The following is a 12,088-nucleotide window of genomic DNA, read 5'->3' on the forward strand; positions in this document are numbered from 1 at the left end:
ACAATAGTATTTGTAACAAATATAACATTTATATGGTTTCTATTCCAGTGCGAATTCTTATGTGAGCTTTGCTAGGTTATCAAAACTCCCATTAGATATCAAATGATTCATACTGGAGATAAACCATATAAATGAGATATTTGAAATAAATCATTTTCTCAAGCATAACGTTTAAGCAGACCCAATATTATATGTATATTTGTCATGTTATTTTATATCTTAAATATGTATTCAAATATCTATGTACTGTAACTATACCCTACCATAAAATAATTTGGGTAATTTTAGCTTAGTTTATAAACTTGACTACTGTTACACATTTTATAATAAAAAATTAAATTATTTAATCAAGTATCAATAAATTGTAATTTTATTTTGCCATAAATGTATAGTGTGTTGTCACATCATTTTTCAATGCATTTTCTTGATCAAACAAATGTTTTGTTATTTGATTCTATAATAATTCACGTACTATGTTGTGAAAATGTAGAATATAATATCAACAGCTTAAATATTATAGTTAACAAATCATAGGTAGTATTACGACATAAAGTACTTTGAAGATTTTTTTATTTATGCAAATATCAAAAAATGGAATATGTAATGCTACTCCAGAGTCTAGTTAATATATGAACACTTTATATTTAAAAGTTTTGCTTGGAGAATTATTAATTATTTTGGCTCGGTTTTATGTTAGGGTGTAAGCTAAACTCTGCTTTAGATGAGTCAAAATAGGTTTTGATTTAATGGACTTGGGACAGATGATATATTTATATGCTTGAATAACTTCTTGTATACACAATATTGGTACTTAGTTGTTAATATTTTAACTTATAGGTGATAATAATATAATTTGGTGTGTTAAAATAAATTAAAATAATATCATTTACAAAGAGTTGCAGGTATCAGCTGCTAATTTATAGTATTAAATAATATAAAAATTAGTAATTATATCATCTGTAGCGTTATTAAACATTTTTTCTTTATACTTTTATTTTTTTTGTGAAACAAACCCTTTCTTGAATTTATCCATTTGAAGGCCAGCCAATTTAAGTGGGCCAAATCACAATAAATTTAATACACAATGTATACCTTCTACACTTCAAATGATGAAACTGTTTTAGATTAATGCATAAATTATAACTATATTATGTTATAATAATTATTTTATTTCATAGGTTATTATTATTATTAACTACACGAGTACATTTATTAGAGATCTAATAATGATTACAAAACAGAATTTTAGAAAAATAATTAATTGATTTCTTTTTAATATATATTTTAGTATACCTTTATTACGCAGCTAAAAAGGTCTAATATGTTTCTACTATTACTAGATAAAAAGTTCATTATGATTATTGTTATAACATCTTGTTTATCCACATTAAATAAAAGTATGTAATATTATATTGTATAAATGAACAACGGGTGTACAAAACAACAAGACAATATGAATTCAATATATTTAAGAATTTACTTTTTTGTTATTCAATATTCATTATTTATTTTGTTGCAGTGCTATTTTATATGTTAACATGTTATCCATGAGTGCGGCTCACATCATGATTTAATCTTCGTTATGCAATCAAAAATTAAAAATATAAATATAAATTTATGTAACATTGGTTCTTAATCTACAACTTCGAAATATCTTTTCGGCAATTGTGAACAATTTTTTTTTAAACTATATTCCTTTTAATTAAGTACTAAATTGGATATCGCAAACCCCTATAATTTTACCTTGAAGATTTTACATACATACATACATACATACATACATACATACATACATACATACATACATACATACATACATACATATATACATACATACATACATACTAATAATTTTATTATAATATTATTAATATAAATATTAATAAAAAAATAAAAATAAATATTAATATAATTAACTTGTCGGCTACCCCATTAATAACAAATAATAACAATATAAATATGCACTTCTAAATATATCTATATAATAATGTATATATACATATAGTATTGTACACATTTTGGAATTATGGTTATAAATTTGTATAAATTGTTTAACAATTACTGACGTATTTACTACAGTTTTTATTTTAGATTCTGAGCGGAGCGAGGAATGTATTGGTTTTCTTTTTTATTCTGTAAACACTTTTTCTCCCCCTAAACTTGCTCAAAAGTATCAAGTGTAGCATATTTTTTGAAAGTTAATGTTCTTGAGCTAGTACTTTAAAGAGGTCATTTTTCGATTTTCGAAACGTTACTTGAAATAATAGCGGTTAAAAGAGAAAATACGTACGATTTCACGATTTTATAATATTAAATAACTACGGACGACGTTTTCTACCAGAAATATTGCTTCAAATGAAAAATAACAAGAGAACTTTTTTGTTGTATTTTAGATTTTGTTCCTTACGGCTTAAAGTTCAGAAAATTTTAGCCGTTTTTGAGATATTTATAGACATTTTAATTTTGGGAGTTTTTTTGTTGTAATTCGGTTAAAAACATTCGTAAAAACTTGAAATTTGGGTTGTTTACTTATATTAGCCTACCTAAACATGGTAAAATTTTCAAAACATTTGAGCGACTTTTGAGCTTTTTATTTTATTATTTTTTTTTTTTTCGTTTTTATGATATTTCCTAATTATTATAAATTACCTATTTATATAAATCAATATTAAGCTGTTCTTATAACGCTTTTTTTTTATCAAAAACGTTTATCAGAAACGAATAAAATTAAATAAAAAAGATTCCCTCGTCCGCTCAAAATCGTTTAATGTCGAATGCAATCAATGCATTCAAATCGAATACAGTAAAATTACATTATCATATCCGAGGACCGAAGGAACGATGGACAAACATCCACCATCGAAAGTACAGCAGACCCACTTGTAACCTACTGTACAGCAGAGCGACATTCACTTACCCATTTTTATTTTATTACTCTACATAATTCTACATTTTTTATTTAATAAATATGATTTGTATATTTCTGGTTTGATTGTGTATGTTAGTTGATATCACAATAAAATATATTAAAATAAAAAAAAAATACTATTAACAGTTGAATAGTTCTAAAATTCTACTCGTCAAAATATATACAATGTTTTAAATAAATATAATATAGAATTTGGGAAAAAAATACATTTATGCACGAAGTACGATATACCTATTAATCAATTATTATTTTGTAATAATTATGAACATTATAAAAAGTATATTAAGTATGAGATGAAATCATGTTAATAAATTTCTACTGTAGGTACATAAATAATGTCCCTGTCTTATAATTTATTATTTGATTATTACTTATTTATTTGTTTAAACATAATTTGAATAGTTTGATGAGAATTATTAACGTAGTTTTCTTAAAATTGTAAACATACCTTTAAAATAAGAACTGGAGGGCTATTCTGCTAATTAAACTACGCCATGTACTCGCGCACTTGGCTTACCTTATTGGCATAGTACTATTCCACTAAAATGCCACTTGGCAAACTTCGTGTACTCGGCGTACTGTGCTTTCTTAAAGTATGCTAACTACGACATGTCGGGAGGTGTCTCTCTTGACTTACTTAGCGTACTTAGGTATTCAATTTGATAATCATTCAAAATTGTCATCATAGTTTATACTATGTGCGTAATTTTTCACAAAAAATAGCAGAATAGCCCCCCTATTGTCTCCACCACAAGCCTAATTTTCTGGAGACAACCATTTAAATAATTTTTATTTTTATAATGTATGTAATTTTTTTCTTAAAACGCAATAATGTTATTATTGTAATTGAATGCTTATATCTACTTATAATTTTGTGTTGATGACTTACTTTCTATAAGAGGTTACTACATAAGGATGACTGTAAATTAATTTTTTAAAGAGATCTAAATTTAACTTATACCTACATGCGTTTTAATTAATTATTAATTCATAAAAACCTGATTTTTCTAATAGATTAACACTTACCTAATTTACCAAGAAATGTTCATAAAAAATAAATTTGACTTTCCGGTAAAAATGATATTATAGGTACATGATATTTAAATAGTATATTAATCATAATTTGAAGGATGTAAAAAGTGTTTGACTAACAATAATTAGAACATTATTTATGTTAACTAAAATATATTATTACTAAAATAATCCAAAAGTATTTTTAATTAAATAGGTATTTGATAAATAATGTAATAATACCATCATATAATAATTTTTGTATATTATTATTCTTTAATTAATAGTTTATAAATACGTAAGTGATACATATTAAGTATATTAATAATATAATTTTACTTCGGGTGCCAGCTATTATTTTACTAACAATATTAAAAAAAATTTGTAATTAATTATACGATAAAAAAAAATGTCTTTAATAAGTATAATATTATTAAACTACTATATACATTGCACACCAAATATTTGTATAGCATAAAACTAATATTATAGTGTCTATTAATTATATGACGTCATCGGATACTGCTGTTTAATTAACCGTAGCAACATGTACTCGTCTTTATCATTTGGATTTATTGGCTTTGGAAGGGTCAGCAGGTCTAACAAGCCGGAGCACGAAGAGTTTTGGCTAATCGCCATCCGAAACACTGTGGAGTTGCTTTTGATCACATTGTACATCTGCGGTAAACGAAAACGAGAGAAACAGAAACAAAATCAATAAACATATAATCATAATATTATTTGAGAAAGCTCAGATTAGAGGGAAACATTTGAATGGATTAGATTCGGGGACAAAGAGACTAATTCTGTGGTCAGCTCAAAATTTTATCAAGCCGGTGTTTTTTTTAGCAGGTACACGAATTGTTAATAATATTTAAAATATATTGTTATAAAAAATACATAATATTATGTGATTATACAAGTTGTTTTAAAATTTAAACTTCTTGTGAAATATTTAGTCCAAAAATGTAAAAATAGTCAATGCAGCAGGGACGGGCAAATTAAGTTATACTATGGAGACAATTTGAAATTTAATATTATAATAATAGAAGTTGAACGTATTTCGGGAAGAGCTTTATATATTAATACTATCTAATTAAAAAATAGGTAGGTAGCTATATTATATTAGTATGTCAAATAAGGCAAAATTCAAAATTATTAATATCATTCGCTATTCGTAAATATCAAATAAGCTAACAATACATTATATTTTCGTTAAATATAGATACTAATTGCGACTGTTTATTGGACGGTTCGATCAGACCAAACTCATCGATAAAATCTGTTTTCATCGTAAGCTTTCGTTTCCTAAGGGTGGCCGAAAAATCGCTTTACCGTATATGTTAGCTAAATTTTAAAAGTAATAAATTTACACTCCCTAAAGTGTGGAACCCAACGCATTTTATTATCCACACGCCCACACCCATTGTGGCCATTTTAAATTTGAAATTACCTGTTTAACAATATCTATAAATACTTTTTTACCGAGTATACAAATAATTTTTTTTTTAGGGGTTCATAGGCATAATATTATAATATACTTACAGCACATATAGACTTAGTACTTTGTACTTTGCACGTATTCTTTTGATAACTGTTAATGGTCGGGTATAATCTTACGGACGTAAGTTTTTTATTGAAGTCATCTAAATAATAATCTGATGGCGACGAGGGTGGTTTTATCAAACAGTTAAAATGGAAATGTTCCATATTTGTATAGTCTGTAGACAAAAAATACACGATATTGTTGAAAATGGTATGATAGTGGTGTGACAATATATTTATACATTACTAGCTGTATTAATCCGACGTTGAGTCTAGGGATAAATATTAAACCATGATGGTTAATAATTGTAATAACTAATAAGTAACTTTTGTGACCGATTTATGGCAGCATAAAAAACGAATAAGAGGTATGATTTTAACATTATTAATAGCAGGTAAGCCACCCCAAAATAACTAGTTGAATCTATTATCTAAACCATCATTGAATCGTCAAAATCGATCGAGTATTATAGAATCTGAGCGGAGCAATTATTAATGTATTCATTTTACAATGATGAGCATTATTTTTTTTCTGTCTGTAAACATTTTTTAGTTTTTTTTCTAGTATAAATAATGATTGATTTTTCAATGGGAAAGTGAATATAGTTGGTAGATTTGAAAAGTAAAATTTAAAAATGCACAGTGATTTTTAAAATCGTCGGGAAAAACTAATAACAAAATATGGAAAACAGAGATTTTTAGGCAAAACTAGTTTTTGACAAAATCGATTTTTTGTTGTAACTAAAAAACTAATACCTAATCGTAAATACTTAAAATTTTCATCGAATGTTTGTATTACCATTTTCTATACATCATACAATTTTCATAATATTTTATCTCTTTTTGACTTATTTTTATTACTGACGATAAAAAATTGTTCGGTCTATCAAAATACTTGACATTTCAAAACATGGTTTCTTAAAAGTTGTTGTTAATAGAAATTTAAGTTAAGTGTAAACCCACAAAATTTTTTATAAGCGTCTGGAGTTAAAATTCTGTCAAAACCACGAAAATTTGAAAATTATTTTGTGTTAGAAATTCACAAGATATTTCTATTTATATCCAAGATTTGAATATTAAAGACATGAATCCTGACAAGTTTTCCTACCTTAAACAAAAAAAAAATCATTGCTACATAACTGGCTTACAAACTTAGTAAATATAACCAAATTGTATGCCAATCAATTATTAGTCAACAATAAAGTTAATGTATGCCTGCGCTACATGCAGTATACTTATGATACTGTTAGAATTAAACAGAAATAGGTTTCGTAGAGACACTGGACCAACAATTACCTCCTAATTCTGTATTGTAGGTACTTAAATAATAATTTGTTACACGTACTCTTTTCACGACATTGTTGCCCGGCGTTTTTAAAATTTCCAATCCATAAGCTGAATGATTGTCTCTTGAGTTCTTTAGGATTGTTTTGAATGTAAGCACAACCATCAAAAAACGGTGTAATCGAACGCAACACGGTAATTTGAAAATATTCCGAGGTTAAATTGTGTGGAGGGCATCTACCTAGGTAACCTATAGGCACTGTAACACATACATCGATGAAATTATTAGTAGATTTATTGGTTATAAATGTGCGGAAAAAAATCAAACTCGATAAAAGGCGATTAAAAAAAAAAAAGTAAACAATAGGTATAGGAAGAAAACCAAAGTATATAATTTATAATAATAAACAATAATTATTAACACTTAATATAACAATCAATTGCAATTTCCAAATAACTACATAATTTACTATGTAGGTATTGAATTATAGTTCCAGTCAGAGATAAATAGATACCTAATTCCTAATCACAATTTAAAATTTTTATTGCGTTGAAATAATGTTATGAAATTCAAAATATTGTTTGTTGTAGATTATAATAATATATATTTTAATAACGAGGAAAAATAACGATATGCATCGGATATATTATTGCGTACTCGATGTACCTAATCTAATTTTTAGGACCATATATTTTTGAAACATACGTATTTTAACGAGTTAAGAACGATGGTGAAAAGAAAATTCGTGGAAATCAATATTTCGGAAGTAACATTTTTCCAAAGTTTGCGATTTTACGTTCATACCTACGCATGTGCAGAACATTGTACTTTACTGCCGCGCGCATCGCCTATAACGAATATTGATTTTCTTTTACGTATTAACAAGTTGAGAATGATGGTGAAATCACAATTCGCACAAATGATTGAGTCATCTTATTTTTAAAACTCATTAAATTGGGACATTAAAAAAAAATAAGCAATTTTCTGAATTAATCAAAATATTATTTATTTACACATCGTAATCAGTACTGAATTTTCTTATTATACACCTGGTATGGTTATTCGTTTGTTGCGCTTGCTCGGACAATAATTAAAATTGAAAACGTCCCTCGGCTTGTTTTCTAATTTAATTTTTTTTTTGCACCATCGTTCTCAACTCGTTGACTTACCTACGTATGTTTCAAAAAAAAAAAATTTTAAAATGCTGGGTAGCTAAACTGAATTTATGCCAATTATATTATAATATTGTATAGGTAGGTACTTATTAACTTTTTTAGAATTTCAAAGAAATATTTAATCATTTTGTGTACATATTAGGCTTAGAATTTTTGATAAAATAGTATATATTTCCAGCTACCACTCACCACTGCACTTGAAAATCGAGTATTTATTTAATATTTAGTATTTTGTGTGTAAAAAATGTCTATCCCTTTAGAGAAATTCTTAATTACGTCACTGAATTGTGAGCCACCCTTTGTAGTTTGTTGGTGAGCTCAGCTTTTTGCACATAGAGGTTGAATTCTGGGATAAAAAGTATCGTTATAATATAACGATTCCCAACGAATCTAATGATAGTTTTTATTGAAATGAGTGCAACCTTAATAGTATATGCAAAAAAAATAATAAATGTATAAAAAAACGTCTTCGTATTATAATATAATAACAGTAATATAAGATGAATAATAATAGGTCACAATTGTTTATTAAATTCTATCGCAAATAACGAAACGAGAAAATTCATATAAGATCTTACCGTGTAAAACGTGACTTTCGTCAGGTCGCGAGGAGGCCAGCTTCCCTGGAATGGTAGCGATAATTATTATAGTAATAATTGACACGATCACTACTACTTTCGAGCTCATTGTGCAGTTGTCTATTGTAAACGCAGGGCAAACGAGAAAACTGAAAAAAAACATAAGTCAAACAAACAGTTATTGGAACAATATTAAGATGGACGAGAGAAACTTACCGGGAAGACGGATGAACAGAATGAAGTCGGTACGCAGATCGGAAAGTGACGGTGAGACAACCGCCGCGAGGTATTTTATATAAGTTGCCACGGCGGTAGATAATTAATGGTCCTCCCCACCATGCGATGCACCGTGACCATATATAAGTGACACCACATACAAGCTTTCAAAGATCGTCACTCCTGCCCACCAACCAAATAATATTATTACAATATTGTGTTTATGGTGGTTTATTATCTGCTACCTGATTAAAACGACAACAAAAATATCAAGCATAATATATAACTGCCGAAGCCCAAAATACAACCAAAGTATAACTAATTTTTAAAAATGCTGATTATGAATATACCTAATAGTATAAACGATAAGATAAATAAACCAACGTCGTTCAAATATTAAGACGCCTACAAGTTACATAATTTTATAATATACAATATCCGTGATTAAGTATAAGGCAATATTAAATCGTAGGTATGGGTACTCGCGTACCTATATAATTCGTTAATTTTTTTTGACATTAGTGTGGATTTGTGTCAATATTGGTTTTTAAGTATAATGCGTTTCTATTTAAAAAAAAACACCGGTGTCACAAAGTCGAGCAGTAAATTCCAAATACCTATAGTATATATATTATTGATATTTTAGATAACATAATCCTGGGAAATGGCGATCAACAGTTGGTTAAATGTATTTTGTATTGTACGGCGGTCTACGGCGTTTACAGCAATACATCATAAATACATTTGTTTCGTATTGTCTTTTGTTCGTAAAACAAGAGACATATGGTGTGGACTTAAGAACTTAAGTTGTTATTTAGATGTTTACGACCTGCACATCTGTTGCACCTTAACAAAAAAGATATATAAAGGGATTAAGTGATAAACTATCCCGGGTAAACATTATGTTTACTTGAAGGAAACATTATAAAATATTGTATTCTCTCCCAGATCAACATTATGTTTACCTGGAGGAAATATATATGAACTCACCATAGTTATTTTAAAACTATACCGCAACAAATTACAGACTACAGACGAGAAATAGATAAATAGATAAATTAAGGTTTTAGATTCTGAGTGGAACGATGAATGTATTGATTTTACAATGATGTGTGTTTTTTTAATTTTTTAATTTTTTTTTTGTTTCTATCATCAACTTGTAGCATAGTAAAACTGCTTGGATTTTCTTAAACAGTATCTTTTCTGATAGGAAAGTGAATCTAGTTGGTACCAGTAGTTTTCAAAAGCGCTGTGAAAAACAAAAGAAAAATTAAGGAAAAACGGGAATTTATACGCAAAATCTGTTTTCGAGAAAATTGATTTTGGTTTTTGGTGCAACTCTACAAATGGCCGTATAGGTATATGAAATGTTGACTGAATGTTTATATTAGCATTTTCTATACACCATAACATTTTCCAAATATTTTGACTTATTTTGAGCTCTTTATAGTTTATGGACATTTTCAGTTTCCATTTTTTTTAGTTATTTTTCTATAAATATCGATAAAATAATATTTGTTGGTTAAAAAAGCTTGAAAATTTAATAGAAGGCTCCTAGTATACTGTTTCAATGGCAGATGAAAAAATCCATATTCACAATTTTTTTTATAAGCATCTAAAGTTCAAATATTGACAAAATACGTATAAATGACGAAAATTTTAAAATTTTTTTGAGTTAGAAATTCATGAGAAATTTTCTTTTTAAATCTAAGATTTGAAAATCTAATGAAAAATTCCTCATAAGTTTGTCTACCATTTCAATAAAAAAATATTTCTACAAGCAAGTCAAATTAAATTTTTATGAGCGTTTGAAATTCATATTTTTACAACATTTGATATTCCCTCAATTTCTCATGTAACGATTTTCTTATTTTGTTTGTAATTAAAAAACGAATGATTGTAGATACTTGAAAATTTCGCTGAATGTTTATATTAGCATTTTCTATACACGATAACATTTTGAAAATAATTTGACTCTTTTTGAGCTGTTTTGGACATGGTCGGTTTTCAATTTTTTTAGTTTTTTTTTTCTATAAATATCAATAAAGTTTTATCTGTTGGGCCAAAAAGTGTAAAAATGTAATACAAGGCTTCTTATATATTGTTAAAATAGTAGTTGAAAAATATTAAAAATACATAGGCAAATTTTTTTTTATAAACCTTTAAAGATCGAATTTTGACAAAATTTATCAAATATAACATTGAATAATTATTTTGTAGTTAAAAATTCATAAAATGTTCAACTTTTATAACTAAGAATTGAAAATTTAAAACGAGATTCCACGTAAGTAGTTAATTTTATTACCAAAACATTTATAAAATACATAAGCACAGTTTATTTTTATAGTCATTTTAAGTTCATATTTGGACGAAATTACATATTAAAATACTTAGAATAATTATTTTTGTTATTTTTTTGTGATAGTATAATATTATTCGTGGGTACTTGAAACTTCTAAAGTATAATATTATATATCTATGCTAGTATCACGGTTTGTTGTTGATGTATAACGTGTTATAAGTACCTAATGGATATTGTGATATTCCTGTGTATATTATAGTAGATATTATAGGTCAATTTTTTTTTTAATACCATACCTAGATATAAGTATATAATATGTCTTATACCTAGACTGACATACCGTCTCCACTCAGAATCGTTTTTCTTATACAATGATATTAGGTATATCATTGAATTCAAATTTAATACCATCTATTATACAGACACCCGCTTGCAACCTACTGTACAGCATAGCGACATTCACTTGCCCACCTTTTTTGAGTTGTTATTGTTAGTGCAAATTAAAACAAAATGTAAGCCCACAATAATTTAAAGACCATTTTTTTTTTTATAATCAAGCATTTAAAATGTTAATGATATCGATATATAACAGGTGATTCACAAATCAGTCTCACCCCCTTTATTATTTAATAATGAATTTATTTAAATTGTTTTTTTTTACTTTTTTAATACACTTACGATCATATTTGAATATCTTGAGACTATATGACTTTGTACTTCTAATAAGCGTCTTATCCCAAGATAAATTTTTGTTTTTTAAATAAGAACCACACTTTTTTGCCATAAATTATTTAGTATACTCTGTTTAGGTTAAGAGTGCCCAGTCGCTCAAAACTAGTACTGTTCTAGTATTGCGATATGATTAATTTGGAATTTATTATAGATAGCTGTTATTGGTCAATTTTTTTTTTAAGACCATAGATAAGTATATAATATATCTTATACCTAGACTGACATACCGTCTCCGCTCAGAATCGTTTTTCTTATACAGTGATATTATATCATTTAATTCAAATTTAATACTATCCATTATACAGTGACCCACTT

General features: G+C 26.9%; 1 protein-coding gene across 1 annotated transcript; it reads right to left on the reverse strand.

Annotated features, from left to right (window-relative positions):
* Positions 1-4,313: 4,313 nt before the first annotated feature.
* Positions 4,314-8,789, reverse strand: LOC107884688. Its single transcript, XM_016807374.2, has 5 exons — positions 8,740-8,789; positions 8,524-8,672; positions 6,831-7,028; positions 5,486-5,661; positions 4,314-4,618 (listed from the first exon to the last, which is right to left on the reverse strand). Exons 2-5 carry the CDS (start codon positions 8,630-8,632, stop codon positions 4,439-4,441), a joined length of 663 nt encoding a protein of 220 aa, XP_016662863.1. The 5' UTR covers positions 8,633-8,672; positions 8,740-8,789; the 3' UTR covers positions 4,314-4,438.
* Positions 8,790-12,088: the final 3,299 nt, after the last annotated feature.

The sequence above is a fragment of the Acyrthosiphon pisum genome, chromosome X (assembly GCF_005508785.2).
Source record: "Acyrthosiphon pisum isolate AL4f chromosome X, pea_aphid_22Mar2018_4r6ur, whole genome shotgun sequence".
Classification (NCBI taxonomy): Eukaryota; Metazoa; Arthropoda; class Insecta; order Hemiptera; family Aphididae; genus Acyrthosiphon; species Acyrthosiphon pisum.